At 42.6% G+C, this 24,256-nt stretch overlaps 1 protein-coding gene and 1 long non-coding RNA gene across 4 annotated transcripts in view; one reads left to right on the top strand and one right to left on the bottom strand.

Annotated features, from left to right (window-relative positions):
- Positions 1–566: 566 nt before the first annotated feature.
- Positions 567–7,832, bottom strand: PFN2 (profilin 2). The gene is made up of 3 exons (XM_075004062.1): positions 7,559–7,832; positions 4,905–5,097; positions 567–2,599 (listed from the first exon to the last, which is right to left on the bottom strand). The coding sequence occupies exons 1-3, from the start codon at positions 7,688–7,690 to the stop codon at positions 2,502–2,504; spliced, it is 423 nt and encodes a 140-aa protein (XP_074860163.1). The 5' UTR covers positions 7,691–7,832; the 3' UTR covers positions 567–2,501.
- Positions 7,833–9,804: 1,972 nt separating this feature from the next.
- LOC142018333 (uncharacterized) overlaps positions 9,805–24,256 on the top strand; it is a 101,508-nt gene continuing 87,056 nt past the window's right edge. For all 3 annotated transcript variants that reach the window (XR_012646793.1, XR_012646791.1, XR_012646792.1), the window contains exon 1: positions 9,805–9,930. This is a non-coding gene — a long non-coding RNA (uncharacterized LOC142018333). The remainder of the gene's footprint in view (positions 9,931–24,256) is intronic.

Here is a 24,256-nt window from a genome sequence, read left to right on the forward strand (position 1 = left end):
GACCATCTGAAAGACTTGCAAAGGTTGAACCTGTTTTAACAGCTGGCTGCTGAACTGTTTGATATGCTGTCTTCAAGAACAATGTGGATTTGTATCAAGAGGGCTAATTCTTATACTAATAGAAACACTAGTACAGCACTGGTCACATCCCACCTGTTTTTAAAAGTGTGTAGGTTGTAAAAAGTGTTTATTGTATTTACATACCCCTGAGGCAGCTTGGACAGAGAATGTTTAAACAGCATCCCAAAGAGTAAAACAAACTGCCATTGGATTTTCTCTTAGGTAACTCCCCCCCGGCCACACAAGACGTTAAAAAAAAAAAAAAAAGCAAACATGAGGACTATTAAAGCCCTTGCTATGACTTAAACTCCCTAAGTGGTTAAAATCAGTTTAGTGTTCTAAAAAGCCATCTTTACAGCAAAAGGACTAACATCAATACAGTAATGCTGTTCTACAGTTCCTGCAGAGCTATATTATATTTTTAGAAAGGCACAAGTTAGTGTTATAAACTATATGAAGTATATTGTTTTAGAAACGTCTGGTGAAAAAAAGTTACAAGAGTCTGATTTTATTTGGTTGGAATAAATTTATTTTGTCTGTAAACAAGGTGTTTAATAGTTATGGCATTTTTTGAAATGCATATTAAATCAGATGAGTTAGACTGTATCCCAGATGTAAAAGAGCAGGGAAAGAAATGGACAAATCAGCAACAAGAATTTGTTTAAATCTGTACATTATCCACAAGGCCCAAATAATAGAAGCAAATACTAGAATGTCCCTAAAGTAGTGCCATTCAAAGAAATCCTTATAGTCAGTTAAAATCCATCTCACAATAGCAACAGTTCATTTTTTTAAACAATAGTATGGCACAGAATACATATTAAAAAATTCATCACAAGAAAGCCAAGTCAGTTATTCCAACCAATACCATCTCCCGTTTATTATTTTTTATACAGAGTTCTGCAGTTCTGTTTAAATGGACATACAAGTTAGTACCGTGCTTGAATGGACAGTTTGGTTATACATTTTAGATGACTAGTGCACAAGGCAGTTTACTCCACAATTTCCGCAGCAAGGGTGAGGCACGCCAAATGACTATTTAAATTTGAAATGGTACAATTTTCAACAATTTTAAACTTATGAACTACCACCCCTCATATTAACATTGGTATTGGAGCAGCATGTCTCTTCACATTATCAGTTAGATCAGACAAAAAGATTGGAGAACAGGCAACCAATGTTTAGCAGAAGGTGGCAGTTTTCTACAATGTCCCTGTAGTTTCATATAAAACCTCAAGCTGCAAATTAAAAATTGGTCCTATGAAAAACTGAAATCGGACACACTCCAGGTGGTTATGTTGAAATAGCTAATGTCCATAATGGCAGCCTTTTACAATTCAACTACAGAACAGGAGCTGGCATTAAAAAAAAAAAAAGTGCCTGAGCTATTGCAATGATGGAATGTCCCTGGGTATTCATTCAGGACTGTGACTGTAAGATCAGGGAAGAAATGCATCTACACCACTGGATAGTTCTGTAGTTGCACCCATTAAGCAGTGTGTGCTTCAGATAACAAGAAGAGTTTTGTAAGTCTACAGTGAAGTGGAACAACAAAACCAATCAAACACAGTAGCTTTTGAGTGGCAAATTGGTTAAACAAACCAGGCACTGTATAAAAATAGGTGAAAGCAAATAAAATATGGATGAAAGAGTGGACAAGGGAGAAGATATGCATGCACTTCCCCCACCCACCAACCATGCTCTACAAAAGGAAGACCTAAATGAGCTGTGTAATTGCTCAAAGTGCTGAAGAGACATTGATAAAGTCAGATTGTACAATCGGCACCTTGTTTAGTGTTTAAATTGTTTTAGTTGTCAATACCGTATTAGCTGCTAAGACAAGCAAATGCTAGACTTGGCATACTCCCCTGCAAAAAACATTTTTCAAGGTATCATGCGTATCATGTGAAAATGGTACCAGATATGGGACTCAGTTACATACAGTGGTTAACATACAAATGAACACAAGGGTAACTGGAATCATGATATTAGGAAAAAATGGGTAAATTAAAAAAAAAAAAGAACAACTACCATCTAGAGTCTGGTAGCATTGTGAACACAACTGGGTGGTAATGAAGACAGTTGCTAGGTGAATGGGGAGAGGCTGCTTAGATGTCAGACTTCCTCAAGTATAAAGCCAGTTCACATGCTTTCTTGTTCAGTGTCCCTCCACAGACACCTTCCTTTCCCATGACTATAACCAATGCTGGAGTACACAATGAAACAAAACAGAAATGAACAGAATTAAAAAAAAAACAAAAAAAGAAAACAAACAAAAAAAAAAAACCTTTCCCCACCAACAAAGGGATACAAAGGAGACACAGGTTCATACCCCATCACCCTGCATTGCTAATAAAGTTTCCAGAATGTAAGGTTTAAAGCCCACTGCCAGGAAAGTTTAATAGCAATTTTCCCCTAATACTTAACAGTCTGCCTAGCAACTAGAACCCAGAGTCTCTCAAGTATTTTGCCATTGAGTATGCCTTCTTATTCAATCCGCCTCCATGGACCCCTTCTTTGCCCATTACAAAGACCAAGACTGAAAGAGAAAAGAAAAAAAAAAGAGGTTTTAGAGTGTTAGACAAGAAAATAATGCATGTTTTAATTAGATACTGCAAGGTACACAAATTCAAAGTTTTGCTATTTGGATATTAAGCTAGCTCTACAAGAGCTTTCTAAACTACAAATGTCTACAGGGTAGGGAGAGAGAAGTCTCCATGACTCCAAAGAGAGAAGTTGTGTGCTAACAGTATAACTTTGCAAAACACCTGACAATATGTCATTACTTCTATTTTAAAGATAAAATTTATCATGGTGCATGTTACCATCTAACCTCTCTGACCAGGAAACTTTGGGTATATCTTAGGAAGTAGACAAAATAAAGATCTTAAAAAGGAGAAAGGTAGCAATGTCAGAATACACAGGAGATTCTAGTATTTTTAGTCTAGAAATTAAGTTTGGAGTGGTAATGGGTGTATTTTATTTGGCAGTTTATCATTAAAGTTTAAGTAACTTTTATGTACAAGTTTGTGTTTATGACAGTATTGTAAAGGTATATAAACAAATTAATTCTGGGTGAAATGCTGAAACTCCCCTTCCATTATAGAGCAGTTTGCTTTTTGGAAGGTAATTCTGGGCTCATTTTAAATCTAGTTTCTCCCCTTTCTCCATACAAAGGTACACTACAACAATGACAATACTGCTTTAGCAGTATCTGTTTCCTACAGAATTCTAGCCAATAGTACACAATATGCCATGAGGCTTTACATGCTAACTGCCACCAGATGTCACTAGAATAAAATACATATGAACTTGGAAGGATTAGATTTTTCTTAGTAAATGTTGGTTTCACCATCCACTCAAGCCAATGAAAAACTACATCCATCCATAAATGCAACTTACAGATAGACAAAGAAAGAAATGTTACTTGAGAATGAATTATAGTTTGCTATGAGGATATTTGCTTTGTATATTTTAACATGATATCAACGTTTTAATACTAATTTTTTGAATTTTTTGAATCTGTGTCTAACATTAGATGCTTCTGTATTCCTCCACTGTGTGACCAGCCTGAAATTTTGCACAACTGAAAATTTGAATCAATAATTGAAAAATATGCTTCTAAACAATGAAATTCTAAAAAATAAAGATCACATTATGCCAGGCATAACTTAAATGTTCCAAATTTTATTTCACAGCATACTGGCTCACTTTAAATTGAAGTTTGAATTAAGAATGGTGGGACAGGAACTACTGCAATAAATACATTTGGCCTACGTGTGGGTATGCAGCAGAACTGCACTAAGACCAGATCACAAGGGGGCATATCTTAAATAATGCAAACATAAAAGTAACTATAATCAACAATTATCTAGAGAGTGAAACCAATTTTCCTTAAAAGGAAAGGAAGAGAATTAGTCATTTAGCCAAGCAGCTCAGAAATCTTTATCTATTCCATTTGAATATATTGTTAAAATACTCAGAACATCTCCATAGCCTACCTAAAACTACACAATACTGGAGTGTCTCTGTATCTATTTTTTGTTTATACATTGACCTTGGTTTCCAACATATTAAGTCTACAACAGTGATCAACAAAATGCCAAGAATGTCTTGGATGTTCTCATATGCTTGTACCCAGAGTTTTGAGAAATTTCTTTTGGAATAGAGTCGAGTTCCTTCCAAGTAGGGTGTATTTTATAGAAGCTTAGATGAAATGCACAAGCAGACAAGCTTTTTATAAATCGCTTACAGCTATGCTGTTGGACAGAGTTCATTCGTTGATTCAGAATCAAGGCTTCAAGATTCTCAACAGAGTTAGAATAAAACTTAAGAGTATATAACTTATGATTCAAACTAGGTATTCCATACAAGAATTTCAATTCTCTGCGGAAGAGGTTTTAGTAGAGAAGTCACGTTAGAGTATGCCTATGTTGAACAAGATATTTCAAAAAGATGTAATAAACATTCACCATCATTATGACACTATGTTTTAGACTCCAAAAATGTTAACAGCAACATAGCTAGTGCATATGGCTGACAGACTGAATTTAGTCCAACTGATACACAGACTATACTGTTTTATTAAAGTCTGTAGGCACAAGTTGCCATATGACAAAGACAATTAAGTGCTCAACAGAGGTCACTCATCTAGGAATGCTAGATATGGACCCAATCTTGGAAAACAGATTGATCAAAATTAAACACCAGGGTTTGTGTCTGTGCAGATTCTACATTAATTTGAAGAAAGTTTTAAGTAATTTGGTGATTAGTCCTTAGTTTTGAAGGCTGCATTCTTGTTTTCCTAGTTTAAAATTTTGGAGAAAAAAAACTGCACAGCTTACCTCGACCAGCTCTGCCTACTGCAACATTGTACGTTGGCTCGCCACCTTGACTCTTTGTTCTGATGTCCATTGTGCATTCACTATCAACATACAGGCTATCTCTGATCACAGAGCACTTCTTTGCACCAAGAGTCAAACCGTTGGTGAAGAAACCCTCTCGATCTTTTCCTACAATCATATCTATTTCTGTAGGCTGTTAAAAAAGAAATTCAGTGTTACACTCCAAACTTTCTCAACTAGCTTTCGCAGAAGATACTAGATTTTGTGTATTTTAAATTAAGTAGCTTACAGGCTTAATTTCCAATCATAAGGGTCATTCAAGTTTCTCCCAAGACAAAGCACTTCTGGAGGCAAGTATTCGTTATTTACAGTTATATTTTCCTTAATTTAGTACCATTTTAAAAGTGAATCCAAGTGTGGTTTTGAGATATTTCATAGTTAGACTGTAATATTAATTGTACAGTTATAAATTAAATCTCAAATACTGATAAGGTCTAGAAGTTAGATTCCAATAAGTCTTCTTTTGGAAGAAGGCAATGTGATGTCATCAAGCATTTTGTTAACTACAGGGGGAGGGGCACTTATTTTAGTAAGCAAATGAATCACACTTTTGTTACTTGATACTGAGGAACCAAAAAAGCCTTCCAGACCTTGTCTTGATAAACAGTGATGCAGGTGTTCCCCAGTCCCATTTGCCTTGACAACAATGTGTACGGTATTAACATACTCCTCTCAGGTCAGGTGCCACAGTTCTATGAAAGGCCAAATAACTATGACTCTAATGCAAAATGTAGCCAAATTGATGTTGCACAAAAAATGTTCAGCTTTGTCCTTTTTTAGGCGCAAGGAGTGTTACATAATAGCACAGCTAAGTTTGAATGATCCAGACAGTGCCCTCAGATACCAACAGTGCCATAGTTCCAGCAAACACATAGGTTCCACAGTACCCTAAAAAGTGGAAGAGAGGAACACAACACTAAAGTGACCCCTCTGTGCACAGGGAAATCGAGCTCTTTAGTCCTTGCGGGAGCTCAAGACAGGCTGCATTTAAAAAGATATTTGGTTGCATTAACCCCACACCTTTTACCCACAAAATCTGTGTCCCCTTCCACAGGGGACTCTCTCCGCAGCACTGCTTTCAAGATAGAAAAGGAGGTGGCAGTGGAGTGAAAGCAAGGAAGGAGCAATATGCTTCCTAACAGTAAGCAAGCAAGGAGAAAGGAGGCGTTGCCCTGCAGAACTGCACAGTCATAGTAGGCCTTGCCTGGCCTTTTTCAATCATACACGGGTACTGTGCCTAGCCAAATCCTAAAAAGGCACAAGGACACATGGGGGGTGGGGACTCTGACATCAGCTGGAAATCCTCAGGGCACCACTTGATTAACCATCTCTAGGTAGGGAAAGGCTATAATTGCAGAGTTGGTTTCCTGAGCGGTGGCCTGTATGGCTACTCCCTACTGACACCATATCCTAGAAGAGGGTCTGAGGAGTGGGGGGTGCAGCTGTGGCCGTGCAATGAGATCACTTAACTCTGGAGGTGGGAGGAGAAAGCTTTTATGTAGGAGGGCTGCCTTTGCATACCAAGTCTGCCAGCAAAGAGGGGCCTACGGAGAGAACGGAGAACTGGCAGGCACGACAGCCACCTGGTATGGAGGGCAAATCCAACATGACATGACTGCGCCCACCCCCGCCTCTCCCCACAAAGAGAGTAGCAACCCGGGCGCCCAGGCTGCAGCACGGCAGAGGCCTACGGGGCGGACGAGGGGAGGGGGCACCTCGGCCTGCTGCAAAACGCGCACCACGACACCAGGGTGCAGCCCCCACACGCAATTCCCCACCACCCGCCGCGCCGCTCTGGCACAGAAAGGGAGCGATACGGCCCCCTTCAACCGGCTTTCCCTGGTCCTGAAACGGTTCTGCGAGCGCCCGGCCGCCCGGGAGCGCGGCCGCCCGCGGGGAGCGGCGGGCGGGCAGGGCTGTGCAGCGCGGGCGGGATGATTGATGCCCCGGAGGAGGGCCGCGGAGGAGGGCGGACAGAAAGCGGGGAGGGGGAGTCAATGGCAGTGCGCCATCTTGGAGATGGAAAACATGTAGCCAACGGCGAGGATTCACGAAAGCCGCCTACGCCAGGTACGTAACCGCTCCGCAGCGGCCAGGCCGGGGCGCCGCCATCCCTACGCCAAGTCTCCACCACCGCCGGCCTTTCTCTCCTCCGGCCGCCCTCCCTCCCTCCCTCCCTCCGCCGCATTGCCGGCTCCGGCTTAGCCGGCGCGGGGCGCCCCCGCAGCACGGCGCCCCCGCGGGGGAGGGGGGCAAGCCGCGGGCCGCCGTCCAGAACAGCCACCCCCGCCCACCCACCCACATAACGGCCCCCGCCGCTCTCTCGGGCCAGACCCCGACCAAACCCGCGGCGCCCTTGGGGGCTGCCGGGCCCCTCGCGCCGCCCGGCAGGGCCCGGGGGTGGGACCCCACTGTCCCGCTCGCTGCCGGCCTCGCTGCGGCGCTCACCGGACAGGAGACGGCGGCCCCCCACCCCAGCGAGCGGCGGCTCTTTGCACCATCCTGCCCCCCCCTCTCCCGCCCCCCAGCGGCGGTGCCCGGCGCGCCGGGCCGGGCGGGAGGCTCGCAGGCGGCGCGGGGTCCGCGGCCCTTACCGTGATGCTCTGGAAGATGCCCCCAGCCGTGGCGGCCCAGACGTACTTGGCGTCGCAGTAGCCGACAATGGCGGCCTCCTGGCAGCAGCCATCGCACATCAGGTTGTCCACGTAGCTCTGCCAGCCGGCCATCGTCTTCGCCTGGCGCAGTCGGGCGGAGGAGCGGAGGGCGGCGGCGGCGGTCTCACAGGCGCGCGCGGAGCGGCAGCCGAGCCCTGCAGCGAGCAGCGCGCGCCCGGCCACGGGGAGAGGAGAGAGGAGGGGGTGGGGCTGCCGCTCCCCCTCCCCTCGGACGCGTCTCGGAGCCGCAGCGGACGGGGGCGGGGTGGAGGCAGACCCGGCGGAGGGATACGCCGGGCGGGGGGTAGACGAAGCTGCGGCAGCTACGCGCTCTGCCCTGCAGCTGGGGGTCTGCCTCGCACGGCGGGGAAGCTCGTCGCTGCGGGTGGCGGCTGGTCCCCGGTTCCGGGGCAGAGCTGCGAGCTGCGCCGCGTGGCACCTGCACGGCAGAGGCGGAGGGATGAGCGGGCGCGGCAGGGGTCGGTATGTCTGGTGTTACTGCAAACCAGCCGGGCAGCCCGAGCGCGCTCGCGGGGACTCTGGAGCGGAGCCTTCTGTTGCGGACACCCTCGGGCGCAGGGGTAACTGCGCCGCGCCCAGCCGGAGGATTTCCAGGGCGGAGTTTACCCCCTCGGGGTAGCGATTGAGGAAAAGTAGATCACAATTCCTCAAACCGCGAAAGGAAGAGTAACTGCGAGATCCAGGCAGTTGCAGTGGGGAGCTTTGCATATCACAGAGTAATTGGTTTCAGCATAATATGTGGGGCTTGAAGGTCACCTGTCAAATCTTTGCCCGTTGCCACAAAACCAAGGATGTGTGAGTGGATTGCATGTCAAAATGATGAACGTTCAAATGTTAGTTTTTATTTTGTTGTATTTATCAAAAAATTGACTTTCTTCTTTTAGATGGTTTTCGTTTTTGGTTGGTTTTTTTGCAGGTTTTTTTTTTTTTGTTTTAGGGTTTTGTTTTTTTAAATTCATCTCTTTGTCTACAAAGTAAGATTTCAAAGCGCATATTTCATGCCATAAGAAATCTTGAGGTAACACTGTTTGGAAACACATGTATTATGGATTGTATAGCCACTCCAGAGTTTGTTTTATAAGTTCATTTTTGCTGTCATCTCCAAAATAAAGGGACCTTCCCATTAAAGCACAGTTGATAGGCTAGAGCTGGGGAAGAGAGGACATTTTTCTACGAAATTTGAAGTGAATTACGCAAGAGGTTTCTAATTTATAGCTATTTTTAACTTGTCTCCACTAAAACAAACTCGTGGCTGATTTTCACCAAACATTCATCTGCAGAAGTGCTACCCGTAGTGTAACCTGGTGTATGCCCCAGTCCAGTGTAGCACCATTTGCCCACGCTCTGTCTGCTCTAGAATGTACTGTCGTTGTAACACTAGGGAAGCTGCATTTTACTCAAAACAGAGCAAGAAAAAAACAAACAAAAAAAAAAGGCAGCTAAAATTTCATTTACTAAACTAATCTGAGATCAAGTCACAGGCGAAGAAAGAAGAAAATCTCTATTTTCTTTTGTAAGATCTTATTTTGGTAAAGGAGATCAGGAGACGTCAAAGCAATTGTAATGGTTTCTTCTGAGTGACTTTTTGGGGAGAAAAGATGTATCCCTGCATTGCTTCCTTTTACCTCCCTCTCAGAGTCCTCTGGTAGTCCCTGTACCTCCTAAAGAAGGCCCATTGTGTGGAGAAACTGCGAAGTGTGTGGAACACTTGAGAAGGAAGTATGGGGAAGCACAGAGGGCAAAGAAGAAACTACTTTTGGACTATAAGCAGAGGCTACAAAATAAAAAAACTAGTCAAACATCAAAACAAAATAGCAATTGAGCAGTTTGTTGAAGGTGTCAAGGTAAAATGCCTGAGTAGGAAGTGAATTCTAGTTGTTGCTGGTTGGTTGTTTTTTTACACTTTCTGCTGCATTATTGTCAGTTAAAGCACTCTCTTTCTAAAGGGTGCATCCAAAATGGAAGAATGTTCAAAACTGAAGTCTCATGAATGAGAACGTAAACTCAAGGACCTGGTGGAAACTTTACATATTTATTTGGACACTTTGCTAACCAAAATCTTGGGAGGATGACTTCCTAGGATCTATGGAATACTACGGAGGAGGGAGCCTGAGCAACACAACATGGCTGAGTTGAATCCTAAGGGACATCTGAGCCCCAACGAGTAGGATTAACCAAGTCCAATAAAGTCCCGTTCAGTAAAGTCCCTTTGGAGTGGCATCTCTTTTGATGTGTGTCTCATGTTAAGGTCTCTCATTTTGACATCACATATAGGCTGATCTTAGTTTATGGTGAGTACAAATTCAAGTGGTATTTTTACAGGACCTTACTTTTCTCCGACCAGTGCTTGAATTTAAAGTGAATCCCAGAATACATCCTAGAAGAGAAATTCTTTTTAGCTAGTAGAACCATATTAAGTGACCGGAGTATGAATTTTTTTCAGGGTCTGTCTTCAGATCACCGGATCATTAAATTTTCAGTTTGCTGGGTCAGAGTTGATCCTTTTTCTGAGTATACAGTAGGGTCCATCTCTCTAGACAGCCAGTATTCAGTTTGAAATCTCTGAATTGAGGCTCCATTCTTTTAAGTTTCTCTTTTTAGTTTAGCCAGCTGGCTCTTATGTTTTGAGATCCGTTGGTGGGGGGTTTATTCATTTTATGTTTCCATCTGCCCAACAGAACAGTATTTGGGCATTCAAGAGGGCTTGGCTCTTAGTAACTCCTGGCTGGTTCACAATACATTACTGTTTTGACATAGTCACAGAGAGGTAGCCATGTTAGTTTGTATCTTCACAAAGCAAAAAAATCAGTCATGTAGCACTTTAAAGACCAAAAATAATTTATTAGGTGGTGTGCTAGAAGAAGTGGGTCTGTCCCACAAAAGCTCATCACCCAATAAATTATTTTGTTAGTCTTTAAAATACTACATGACTGATTTTTTGTTTTGTTTTGACATAATCCAACTTTGCCAACATATTTGCCACAGACTAGTGGAGTTAACTCAAACAAAAGCAGATTAATCTCATGCTGATACAGTAGGATTTGTGCATAGATCCCGATCATGTATAAAAATGGTAGGATCCCCACCTTGTTAAGCTAACATCAGTTTTAATACTTGTGATATTTATAAATTGCAAGTTCAGGTTCCTTCTGAGTTCCTGTGGGAGAAGTAGTGTCTTCACTATGTTCCTGAAAAACTGCAGGAGTGTTGAGATGGACTGACTTTTTGGACAACTGTTCTATCTGGTTTAAATTTCTAATTTTGGTGAGCATCTTTTAAGATGGAATAACTTCGAGTCCTTTGTCTTTGTTAAAATTTGCAGATGTATTTGGGATTAAGTGGGTATGAGGTTGCTTCTTATGTAACCTACTATGAAGCTGTCATCCAAAAACAGAGATTATGCTGGCTGTAGCCTCTTTCAGATTCCTCCTTCGACTCAACTTTATCAAGGTTAGAAATGTAAGAACTGAATACCTCTAGTCCAAAATTATCAAAACCTAGTGAATGTGCTATGCTAGGTAACCTGAACAATAGTGGATCCTGTGAAAACTCTTAGTTATTGTCATATTGACAAGCCTTCCTCTCCATGCTGTGCAGTCTTGCATCCTTCTCTTCGTGTGTTCCATCCTCTTTATCTTTTCATTTCTCAGCACTTCAGTTTTTACACATGAAATTCACTTTCACCATCTTCCCCATTCCATCCACTAAGATAATGTGATGAAATAATAGTGATGACCTCTAAAGTGTCCCATGTGTGGCTGATCTGAGTGGGGAAGTCCACGCCTCAAAGTTGTTTCAGGCTCTCTGTAGACTCAGGAAGACATTTTTGTAGGAGCTTTGCCATCAATCTCTTTGGAAGGTTAACTTCACAACCCAGAGGGCTAGAAACTTAGGCTTTGGTGGGGGTGGAAGAGCAGAGAGGTTAAACAAAAGCTTAGGGTTCAGCTACATGGGTGAAGAAATGTGTACGAGAAGGTATGATACTAAAGTGTATGAACACATTGTGCATTAATTCCTCTGTAGTGCCCCTAGTGTGCATTGCCACACTGTATAGACAAGCCCTTAGAATCTACAGGATGGTGTTGTTTTTGTTTGTGGGGTTTATTTACCAGAACTGAAACTGTTAACTCACAGTACTACTAAATCAATTTCTCCCTCGCTACTTCCAAAAGTACTTGTGGTAAAGCACACAGATTGTCACAGGAAACAGTGTGGTTTACGAAGGAAGAATCAAAAGTAACACAGCAAAGTAACTATGACTAAGTTGCCAGCTGGAAGAGAACAATGCATCAAAGGATATGTTGGCTTAAATGTATTGAAATGAACAGTTATAGTCAAGGCACAAGAAATCCACAAGTGTGGGTTTTCTGGCTTTTTGTAGTTTCAGGCTGTTCCCATAGACTTCTGGTATCTGTGATTTCTGCAGAATTTGCATTTTCATCTGCAAAACATGGAGACATCACATTCTATGTGAATATTCTCTACCTACTACAGTTACCTAAGATTACAAAAACTGAAAGAAACTGAGGGAAGCAATAGTTTACTTTGTATATTTGATTGTACTTTGTGCATAGTCAGTGTAATTTTGTTGATGTTCAGTTACACTCCCTCCTCATACACTGATATGTGTTGATACCACACACTTTGATGACATCACTATTACAGGGCTTTGAAGAGCTCAGGTTCATGCTCTCCCCTGGACCTCCCTCACCCTGGTATCTGAGCATCACTGTGGTATGTGGTCTTTGAAAAGGTGAAGTGCTACTCCAACAATTAGTTGTACGTTCCTACCAAATTCTTCACTCATTTACATTGCTGTAACTTCAGTGAAAGTGTATTTGGTCCATCAGTGAAGAAAAACATGAAGTTTTAAACAGCTCCTGTTAGTGACAAGACTTAAAATTACAGTGACCAGCCCACTGATTGGCGGGGGGACACACAAAGAGGGCAGTTTCCCCTGGGTCCAGCATTTCAAAGGAGCTTGGAGCTCCAGCTGCCTCTACTACCAAAGTAGCAGCAGCAGTGGCCATAGCTCCAGGCCCCTTTGAAATGGTGCAGTGCTGTGCTGCCACTCAGTGCACTGCTGTGAGGGTGCACTGGGGGAGGAGGGAAGCAGGGCTGACTGCCCTAAGCCTTGCCCTTTCTGCCCCAGCGGCAGGGAGCCAGCCCTCCCCACCCTGCCCCTAGGCCTGCAGCAGCTGTTGGTGCTGCTGCTAGTGATCACTAGACTCTTAACCAGGATAAGATGGATGGAGCTGCCAATCAGCAGGAGCCCCTTTAGATCTCACCCACCATCCGTGAGTGTCCTAATATGTCGTGCCTCTGAGAAAATGGGGAAGTGAAGACTAAGTGCCTCTGCATAGGCTGAACTGCAAGGGAATGTTAGGTGCCACTGCTCTGGTTCAGACTGCTGCAGACCTAAATTCACTTGATAAAGGCTTGGTCTTCCTATTCACGGCAAGAGCCTCTTAAATATGTATGGCCCTCATAATGTGAGGGAGTTCCAGGCAGGAAAATCATTCTGTAGTTCTCTACCACCACCCCAGGAATCCAGGTTTCCTATTCATACTACAAGTTGAACCTCTAGTCCAGCACCATTGGGACACAACCAGAACCAAAGAATTTGCTGAACCATGGGAGGACCCCATAGAGTACAAGCAGGTTTCCATAGGTGCAGGAAGTAGAGGTGCAGGAGGTGCTTTGCAACTAATGTGGCCCCGTCACCTGGGGGACCACTGCCACCAGGGGTCCCAGCCACTGGCCCCCACCCAAGGGATCTGATGCCAGCCATGAAGTCCCAGCTGCGATCCCCTCATCCAGGGTTCCAGCCTGGGGTAGTTAGGGGTGCTGATAGAGGTAAGGGGGACATGGTACTTTGGAAGTGCTGGGAGGGAATCAGAGGAGTTGCTAAGCATGAGGCTGCCAGTATGTGAGGGGACAGTGGGAGACAGGATACAGTGGGAAGCTTAGTGCCAGTGGGTGCTTCTCACCCACTAATTTTTCCCCATGGATGCTCCAGATCTGGAGCACCAAAGGAGTCAGTGCCTATGTTCCAGACCAGAGAGTGCTAGACTAGAGAAGTTCAACCTGTACAACTATCACTGGGTGTGTGCCAGGCAGCCCTCTATCCATCAAAGGATGATGATGACCTGCATCCCACTGAGAAGATGAGTCAAAGCTCATCCAAACCGGGACCACTCCTGAAGGGGTAAGAAAATGCCAGTTTCTGTGTTTAAAACTAAAAGGGAGCAATCCAGAGTCTTCCTAGCTGTTTCTAGTCACCCTATAGAAAACTACACCTTGATCCAGATGCAGAAAGTGAGCCCATCAGCCACCTGTTACATCAAGGGTGAAAGACTTCAGCCTGGACAGCATGAGGCTGTTCCTAAATAACAGCTTCCCACTCTGAGACTATGTCTAGACTGCAGGCTTTTGTCGACAGAGTGCGCATCCAAACCAGATCTCTTGGAAGAGATCTGCCGTGTCAGGAGTGTTCTGTCAACATCCCTGTACGCCTTGTTACATGAGGAAGAAGGGATGTCTCAACAAAGGGGGTTTTCCAAAAATTGGGCCTGTTTGGATGGGCCAAATGTCAGAAAAGCCTCTCCCAACAGTTTCCTGCAGTCTAGACGCAGCCTGAAAATTTAAGGATTCTATCAAACATAAAAGGCACAGACTTTTCTCCTTCCTCCTTCCCCCAGCAGGGCCTCAGGAATAAAAAGTCCAAATACCAACAAATAGCATAAATAAATTTTAAAAATCCAAAAGGAAATTTAGATTCCATCACTCATCAGCAAACAGAGGGACATACAGGCATTTCTGGCTCCACCACTGTTTTGAAAACACACAAGGCAAACAGCTTTTGGCTGAGGAAAATTCAATGGGGAAAGATTATTTAGAAAGAAAATATAGAAAACTGTTATGATTTGAAATATAAGAAGCAAAATAAGCCATTTCCATAAACGTCTAAAATGAAATTTAAGCCAGATGGTAAGAACAAATCCAGAGGCTCCTTTTACTCCTCTCAGCATCAAAAATTCAGTTCTGTTACTACATACAAGCTATATTTGATATTTGTGTAATTCTCCCACTGATGCCAGTGAGGATTTAAGAGACCTGTTTTTGACTTGTCTTTTCTGGGAAAGTCGACTGGCATTTCAAATGTAGCTTTTGAATGGTCCATTATGTTTTGCAGTTTTTGTGACACTTTGGTATATGTAAACGGAAACAGTATCAAGTAGTGAGCGCAGTGCTCTGTCAGGCCAAAGTGTCACTCTTTCTGGCTTAATGCTGATAAATATATCTGCAGCATCTTTCTGGCAGATCATATGCTTGTCATAGTCTATGTCCAGTTTTGGCCTTTTGACTCATGTCATGTTCCTATAATTAAGTTGGTAGAGTTTAGGTTTTCTTTGTTTACTTTACGTAATCATTATTAGACTGTTTTCTGCTGCTTGTTCCTTTTATCCCCTTCTCAATAGTCTGCCAGTGAATGAAGTAGTTAGTTATTTTAGACCTTTTTCCTATGTAAGATAGCTTAGCCAAAATATCCATAAGTCTGACTGTCTGGGTCATTTCCTTTGCTACAGTAAAATATTATACTTTATGAAAATATACTTATTTTATGAAGGACGTAACTGAGATATGCTTTATGCAAGATGGTACATATATATGTGTGACAGGGTCTGGACTCCCGGAAGGGGTCCTCCCCTTCCAGGTCAGTGGGCGGCCATCCCGCCCCAATGCAACATGTCCCAAACAACCCCCAAGTCACTGGTTTGGGGAAGGGGGTTCCCACCTTGCCTCAGGTGGGCAAGCGGCAACAGTTCGCAGCCCCTTGCGTTAACTCAGGCAGGTGCTGGGGGAAAATCAGCTCACACCTTTCCAAAGTGAGCCCAGGCCCTAGCTCATGGCAGGGCAGCAAGCCCACAGTCTTAAAGGGAGCCCTCAAGCCTTGAAGCAAGGCAGGACAGGCTCAAGCCCTAATCAGGGTGGGGCAACACACAGTACAGAAGAGCCCTAGCCCTGGAGCAAGGTAGGGCCATCCCAGGCCCTAACACAGGGCCCAATGTTTAGTCTATATTTTTCCATTTGTGTGTGGAATAAATTTTGTTATGCGCACCAAGGTATGTGTGGATGTTCACCACCAGTAGAAACACATGTTGTGGGTGCTCTGCCAGTCAAATGGGTGGCATCTGAATCTCTCCTGGGTGGCCAACCAAGCACTCAGCTTCCAGGAACAATAGTGTCCTTAGCTGGGGGCCCAGCCTGGCAGAGTGGGCTGACTCAGTGGTATGAAAGCACCTCAGTTGGCATCCCAGCAGTCCCAACCCATCAATTTTTTGGGTTACAGAACCACATCCATTCAAAAGAAATAGTCAAACAAAAATTTGTATTAAAATGGAGTTAAGATTACAGGGACATAGCATTTTAAAAATCTGGGAAATTTAATTCCCAAACAAAAGCAACTAACTTAACTCAAATGACAACTGTAACTTTAAATTCTGCTCCATACAGCTTCAAACGTATAGTATACTTAGAATGAAACAGAAAATATTGCGGTTTTCTATGTTTAATCTGTCAGTTTTTGGCATTTAATAGCAAACTATTCGAGTACCAAAATACCAAGTTCTCGTTCTCAATAGTAGCGGAATGGCCTACCCCCAATTTGCATCAAAGAATGATTGGTACAGCAGTTAATATCAAACATGTTAATTCTGGTACTCTGAAAAGGCTACTTAGTCTGAAGAGCTGTTTTCACCACAGTTGTCAAATGCTGTGTACTTTAAAGAGAGGAACAAAAAATTCTGCAAAATAAGTTTATCTAGAAACAATTACCAAACAAGGACAAAGAAAATTTAAATCTGAGACAATGAGTGCTCTGGTTAGAAAAAGATATTCCATCTTAAATTTAACTACTAGGCTGGGTCTACACTACAGAGTTTTGTCAACAGAAGGGGCCGTCTGTTGATATAACTCAGGGAATGTCCACACACTTAAAGCATTCTCTTGACAGAACTCTGCATTTTCCGCCACAGTATAATCCTTCAAAAATTTGAGGCCTAACAATCTCTGGACGTAATACTCTCAACAAAAGTGCAGCGTCGCCACTTCTGTCGACAGAGAGGGCTTCCAGTTGCCAGGCAGCCCTCTTTGCAGAGCTGCCATTCCATTTTCTGGCACCACAGAGCAAGTTGCACGTAGATGCAATCCATCGACAGAATACTGTTGAGATTTCCCTGTCGCTTCTGTCGACAGATGCTTCTAGTGTAGACATAGCTAGTGAACTGAAATGTAGCAGCAGCAATAGTGAGGATGAAAGGAAACAATGAGAAAACACAAACGTTGGGGAAGAGGGAAAGTTGAGTAGAAGAAAAAAATGGTATAATGAAAAGAGTCTCCCTTTAAATATATTATAGTTATTTATATTTTTAATGTCCCATTGAAACTTAGGAAGCAGAAGATTTTATCTTGTTTAAACCTCACAACATGATTATAAAAAACAGCATACAGAAACTGTATGGATAAGTATGTCAACCCAATGGCTATGTCTACAGTAGTCCCCCCCACATTTTGAAAGGGGGATGCTAATGAGACAACTTAGGATATGCTAATGAGGTGCTGCAAATTCACTGCAGTGCCTCATTAGCATATCCCAAAGTATCTCATTAACATCACCCTTTCAAATGGTGGGGGGTGCTAGTGTAGACATAGCCAGTATAGCACAAAGCATAATCAATGACACGTGGAAAGTTAAGACCCTGGTATTTGGCATAATGGATGACTCAAAAAGGAGAAGCAGACTCCCACAGAGAATGGGTAGATGATATAATAGATTGGTGTGGAGCTACTCTATAGAAACTAAGCCATTCCACAATGGAGAGGGAAAGATGGAAGGAAATAGTGAAGGAGGCATCAGACACCAATGGGCACTGAGCCCAAGGTTGTTGATGATGACAATGATGATGATAAGTAATCAATCAGGTTAGTCTATCTCAGCACCTAAGACCCAGATTTAGCTTACCTTAGAAGTAGTTTCCCCCAAAGATTGTCCCACTGATTTCAGTGGGGCTAATCACAAGAGTAAATTATTAATGAACATGAGTAAGGATTAGCAGACTCTTAGATTTTTATGGCTTGTTTTCATGTACAGAAGAAACAGTGTAGCTAAATAGACTACTTTGGGATTTGGTGCTGTCTACATAGCACCAAATTTCAAAATACAGTGCTATTTCGAGGCATCCCTGAGCCCCCCTTCAACGAGGGGTAGAGTGATACCGAAGTAGCAGATCCAGTATTTAAAAATATTTTGAAATACCAGGTACATTTCCTATACAGAGTTATTATTTCAGGATACCTCAGTATCCTGAAATAGCTCTGCAGTGTACACATAGCCTTACAGAGTGAATAGTGCAGTACTACATCAGAGAATAGAAGTGGCAGAAAATATTTGTCTCTGAATGATGAGTTTTTCTGAATGCCGTTTTAAGAGTGGATCCCATTTTATTTACCATTTTTATTGCCACTTCAGAGAGTCCTGGTACACAGGACTCCTTAGAACACCATGCTTCTGAGCTGCTTCACTTAAATCCTTTCCTTGGTGCTTTTTGTCAGTCTGGCAGAGAGGCTGTGTTATGAATGAAATATGGAAATGGAAAAATGTATGAGGAGCAAATGCTCATTCTTCTAGATTTTGGGCCTAACTGTGATCTTGCACTAGTTTATCCCTGAGGTAATTCTGTTAACTTCAGTGGAAGCATTGGTGGTGGGTGAAGCTGCTGCTTGGAGAGGCAAGTTCCACAGTTTGGGTCTGTACCCATAGTCCACCTCTGCGCTGCTGAGGTCCTGCCACCTCCCCACTGCCCCACACTCTCCCTTTCCTTTCTGCTCACCCATTCCTGCTTCATCCTGCTTCATCCTGCTTCAACTTACATTTAGAGAAAAAAATACACTCTTCTAAAATCTCTTTGTAAAGAAAATGGAGCATGCGTGCCAGATTGTGAAGACTGGACACTTATTTAAAAGCACTAAATCTGAGAATAAAAATGTCAGTCCCAGGTTTTATTTCGGTCAGAAGTTTGTCAGAGATTTATGTGCAAAAGTTTTGTTGTAAGGACAAGTCAGCCATCATTATATTTTGTGAATATGTGGTACAGCTCTTCTCTGGTTTACATTGTCTTCATCAGTATTTCTAAGATGATTTTATGTTCTAAACATACTGCTAAGCCTTCATAAAGTAATCATTCCAGATCCATATTTAAACTCCCTGAAACAAAGTAATTATTTTAAATTCACCAATCAGAGCAGTTTAATGTGTTCATAACAAACTTAATTGTTTTGGGGAAAGGAACACTAATTTATTTTGTGTGATTTTCATAAGAAGAGATGTTTATGAAATTTTAACTACATGTTTATGTTAAAATATGTTTCCAAAGGTTTTAGGCACATGAAAGGATTTTATATCTTTGTATAGTACTAATTTTAGTGGAGAGTTCTCTTATAATAGTTCATCAAGTGATCAGAAGCAAAAGGGAAACTCATTTGTTCAGCTATCCAGAAGAAAAGGAGTGTTGTCCCTTCATGGGCTCTCTTCAGTGAGGTGGGAAGTGAAAAGAGCGTAGAGATATATAAAAAGGACAGAAAGACTTTGGAAGCAAGTTTTTGTACTATAGCTTCTGCCTGGGCCAGCGTGGCCTCTCCTGCCCCAGCGTGGCCACAGGTGGGCACAGTGCAACTCCTGCAACCCCGGCAACCCTAGGTTCAGTGGTGATGGCTCTGGTGAGTTGCCAGAATATACAGTTGGAGGTGGCCTGGGGGGGGGGCTGCCTCTGAGGGAGGGCATTCATTTGGGGGGAGGGTGGCGAATAAGCAAGGATCATAACCACAAGTGTGGCAATCCTTGAATTATTATTGGACTCCACTGCTTTAAGCTTTAAGTTAACAGATCCACACTGGGGGAAGATTCAACAGTCTCCAAGCTTCAGCAGCCTGCTTTGGCAGCCTTCAGGAACTGTCAGAATAGGAACAGGGAGTGGTTGAGTACTAAGATCCAAGGGAGGCATTGCTCCCTTCGCCTCTCATACCTGCAGCCCATGAGTGGAAGTACCCCAAATTCACATCTGTGTGACTGAGTAGAACTGGGACTAAAATAACTGTCAACAAGACCACAGTACAAAGCTCATAACTGAAAGCTGAGTATACTCTCTTGAATATTACTGTTTCAGTTTTCTTCCCATCTAAGTTACAATTAACTGGCAAAGAGGAAAAACATTTTGTTCTATGAGTACAACAATGGTAGGCTTTAAAAACAAAGAAACCCACCCCAAAACCCTTGTGTGGTTTAAATCACAGGAACACCAAGAAAAGGGAACTTGTTCAGATAAAGCGTTCTCAAGGTTTTGTCCTCCATTCATTTTGAATATATATATATATATATATATATATATATATGTTTTCCTTCAACTGGCCTTGAGTCTTGACCTTGAGAGTTTGTGCAGCCCATCTCTTGTCACATGTCTTTGCCTAAGACCAAGTGGTAAGCAGGAATCTTGCAGTGAAATACCTCTTCTACACTTGCAAACATTAGTAATTGTACCAACATCTAAGCAGACAAGATGTGTTCAGAAGAAGAAAAATCAAATAGCAGTAAGGTTCTGAAAATGTTTCTCTTTCTCTGTTTAAAAACACCCCCTCCAAAAAAAATCATACAATGACATAGCAGCTTGAAAATACATTACTTTCACAGCATTAGTAATAATACCAGCTTATTCATAGGCCCACCTACAGTATGGCACTACAGGTGGCATGTGACCCATTTAATTGTAAATAAGGCTTTGTGCTTGTTTTAAAAAAATGTGTAACACAGATTCAGGCCCCCGCTCCTGAGCACTTTATGTATAATGAAAGAGGGGTTGGTGCTCAATTCTTTCTATTATTTTTTTTTGTGCTCGCAATTGATGCAGCAAGCTGAGAGGTGCTGGGACTCTGAACAGCCAAGCCTAGGCACGCCAGGGCTCAGCCTGGGTGCCAATTAAGCACGGCCGCCTCCTTCAAAGCAAAATTTTATGTTTTGAACATAAAACTTCAGGCAAAGCAAAGCAATTCTGTCCACTCTGAGCTGCACTGCACAAAGGCTTTCCCCCTCTTTTCTCTCAATTCTGAAAAAAGGATATGCACATCCTCACCCATCAATCCCCAGCTTCAAGGTCTACTACAGAAACCCATCTCCCGACTACAGCTCCTCCTTGATTCTACCACTTGGTAGTTTTTATAATCACCTCCCTCTTGGGTCTGATAATTGATGAAAGATATCTGGATCCAGGCCTCTGGTCCTTAAAGGGCAGACCACCCAGTTAAATAAGGCATACGAGATTTTTTTTTTAAATAAAATAAATTTGTTTTTATTTTTCTCAGACACCTCTGGAGAGGCAAGATTCATCTGGGATTTAGGGGAGGATGTTTTAGGGTCTCAGAGATGAGTTGTCACACCTGAGTTGAATCTGTCACCATTTCCTAGTTCTCCAGCCATCATGAAGTCGTCCAGCATAGACAGAAGTTCAGTTTCTAATGTAAAAGTAAGCAGGGGGGAAAAGCTTTTTAATTTTGAAAAGAAAGTATATGGCCCTTATCACGGGACTCCCCCAAGCTTTATGAAAATTGGTTTATGCATCTGAATATGCATAACTCATAAATGGACAAATCAGACAGCAGGAATTGTAATGTACAGAAGCCTGGGGGGGGTAACACTTCAATCTCACTGGACACTCAGGGGCAGTTTTAAGGGTGACAGTTCTGAAACAAAAAAAATTAAAAAATCAAATGGAGACACAAATCTCTGAGCTGCAATTTATTTGCAAATTTGACTCCATTAACCATGGATTAAACAGAGACTGGGAGTGGCTCACAGCTTACAAAGGCAGTTTCTCTGTGCTGGGTGCTAATATCTCTCCATCAGACTCTGACAAAGGCTCACATCCCCCTGTCTGATCTGACTTGTTTTTTCCTCTTTTGATAAGTGCTGTTGACACTGGGCCATTTCCACCTTGCCGAATAGACCTTGTCAGCTCTGGCCCTCCCTCTTACTGGGACCCCACTCTTTAAATACCCTTCTGAACCCCCCCCCCCACCATGCATCTGATGAAGCGGGGGTCTTTGCCCATGAAAGCTTATGCTCCAAAATATCTGAGTCTACAAGGTGCCACAAGACGTCTTGTTCTCAAAGCCACAGACTAACACGGCTACTTCTCTGATACATAACTCAAAGACACTTTAGAATAAGTATCTCATGTAACATAATTTAATGTTACATCTACTGAATCTGCATATCCTATTTCTGTGTATGTATCATTCTTGCAGGTAAAGTTAGAAGTATGATGTGTGAATCTGATTATAGTTCTAAATGTGTTAATGAGGACCATTAGTGATAGCTAATGATTCAATACTCAAACCAATGACTTGTGAATGGTTATATTTATTTTGTAAGCCCAAAATGTGGCTCATCAAAACGTGACCATACCAGGTGGTACAAGAATTCATATTGAACCTAGTAATTTTCTATGGGGATGGGGGATGTTGAACAAAAGATTCCTGCCCCTGGGAAAAGTCTATTTAAGCAATGGGAAGCAATCAGCCTTTGTCTTTAGCTGGCTTTTGAAACTGTCTAGCACACACTAAGAGGATACAAAAGAACTTTGAAGAAGCTGTGTAGACCCAAGTCAGAATAAAAGATCAACTCTGATTTGAAGATTTTACCTGAAATAAGAACAGCTGTTTAGGGTAAGAATTTGCATGTAGCAAGTTTTTTTTGAGGAAAAAAACAAGCTAAGCATTTTTATTCACTTTGATTTAGTAATTTACTTTGATCTGACTGTTTTCTACTTGCACCTACTTAACTCCTACTTTTTATACTCAATAAGAACACTTTTGCTTATTACAAAGCCCAATGTAAATAAGTGTTACCAGAGGTGAGGGGTGGGAGAAGCAACCGCTGTGCACACCTCTCTTTCATTGTTTAAGGGGTTTGAATTTATGAGCATTCCCGGTGTAAAATTTTCACACAAGGTAAGATGGATTTGTTTGAGGGATTTGGTCCCATTTGGGGGCTGGTTTCATGGATGCTGAGCACTTCCAGAGCTGAACTTGTTTTGTGCTTGTCCTGTTCTGCAGGAGGGATGGTCACCCCAATTCTGTGATTTATCTGGGGGAGAGGGCCCAGCAGGACAGGGTGGTGGGGAGCCCAGAGAGCAGGAAGGTGGGTGTGAGTACCATGATCAGCACAGCAGGCGGATAACCCAAAGGAACTTCTGTGATTCACCCCATCACAGCCCAACAAAGACATAAATAAAAACACAAGCCTAAGTCTTTCGTTTCTTGTGCAGGTCACATTTCACTGCATATTGAAGGAGTTCTCATCACTGCTGCTTTCTTCTGTGATAGGCAGTTTTCTGTATAGCAGATTTATCAGAGCATCAATTCATCCATTTACATGTTACAATTTCTTCACGGCAGGAAAGACTGCAAGACATTATTTTATTTTAAATAAAAGCTTAAGTTCCACAAAAATATTGCAGAAGGATCTGATGATACTGTCTTTTACTCGCCTCTCTTTTTAATGATTTTCATTAAATGTGTTAATTCCCATATAACTTATAACAACTCAAAGGAGTTGCTTATAATAGTTGTTAATGCAGCCAGGAGTTTAATGAGACCTGCTGTCTCCTGATTAAAATAAAGATTGCTGCTTTTATAACGTGAAATATTAAAAACAATGAAATTCTTGCACCAGTGTAAATCTGGAGTTATACTCAAGGGTGTTTTAGGGAGACAAAGGCAACCATTCTCAAACTGGAGGTTGGAAGCCCAAGTGGGTCGTGATCTCCCCATTATAATGGAGTTGCCAGGGTCACACTAGACTCTCCTCCAGCAACTTACCTGGGGCACCACCCCTCCCACCTCAGAGTCATGTAATAATTCGTCAGAAGGTAGTAGCATAGCAGTACAATGAGGTCGTGCAAAGAAGTGTAATGAGAACTGCTGGACTAGGACAGTTCAATGACTTCAACTGGCGCAGGATCAAGCCCACAGTGTGTAAAGTTAAGCAGATACATAAGTACATGCCATACCAGGGCCTTAAATTTTACCAATTTTAAGGACTTATTCTGTACCCATCACTGCATCATGTAAGCACTCCACAATTTCTCCTATATTTATCCCCACAACAGCCTGGTGAGATAGGGATAACATTGACCCATAGGACAGAAGGGAAACTGAGGCACAGAGTAATGACGTGACTAGCTTGGGGGAGTCACACAGAGTTGTAACTGTAATTAAACTTGGTGACAGGTATCAGAGGTGTAGCCGTGTTAGTCTGTATCCACAAAAACAACAAGAAGTCCCATGGCACCTTATAGACTAACAGATATATTGAAGCATAAGCATTCATGGGCAAAGACCCACTTCAGCAGAAGCTTTACCCATGAAAGCTCCAATATATCTGTTAGATGCCACAGGACTTCTAGTTGTTTTTGCATAATTAAACTTATGTCTTCCACAAGCCAGGCTAGCTCTTTGCTCAACCCCCTGGACCCTCCTGTTTCTTATAAGCCATTAGTGAAAATA

The sequence above is a fragment of the Carettochelys insculpta genome, chromosome 10 (genome assembly GCF_033958435.1).
Source record: "Carettochelys insculpta isolate YL-2023 chromosome 10, ASM3395843v1, whole genome shotgun sequence".
Lineage (NCBI taxonomy): Eukaryota > Metazoa > Chordata > Testudines > Carettochelyidae > Carettochelys > Carettochelys insculpta.

What these genes read in the sequence shown, in the direction of transcription:
- PFN2 (XM_075004062.1), bottom strand. Translation starts at nt 7,690, where the DNA reads ATGGCCGGCTGGCAGAGCTACGTGGACAACCTGATGTGCGATGGCTGC. An exon ending in GCATCTTCCAGAGCATCACG is followed by an intron (nt 5,098 to 7,558) that starts GTAAGGGCCGCG and finishes CTTTTTTAACAG; the next exon opens with CCTACAGAAATAGATATGAT. An exon ending in AGTAGGCAGAGCTGGTCGAG is followed by an intron (nt 2,600 to 4,904) that starts GTAAGCTGTGCA and finishes TTTCTCTTTCAG; the next exon opens with TCTTGGTCTTTGTAATGGGC.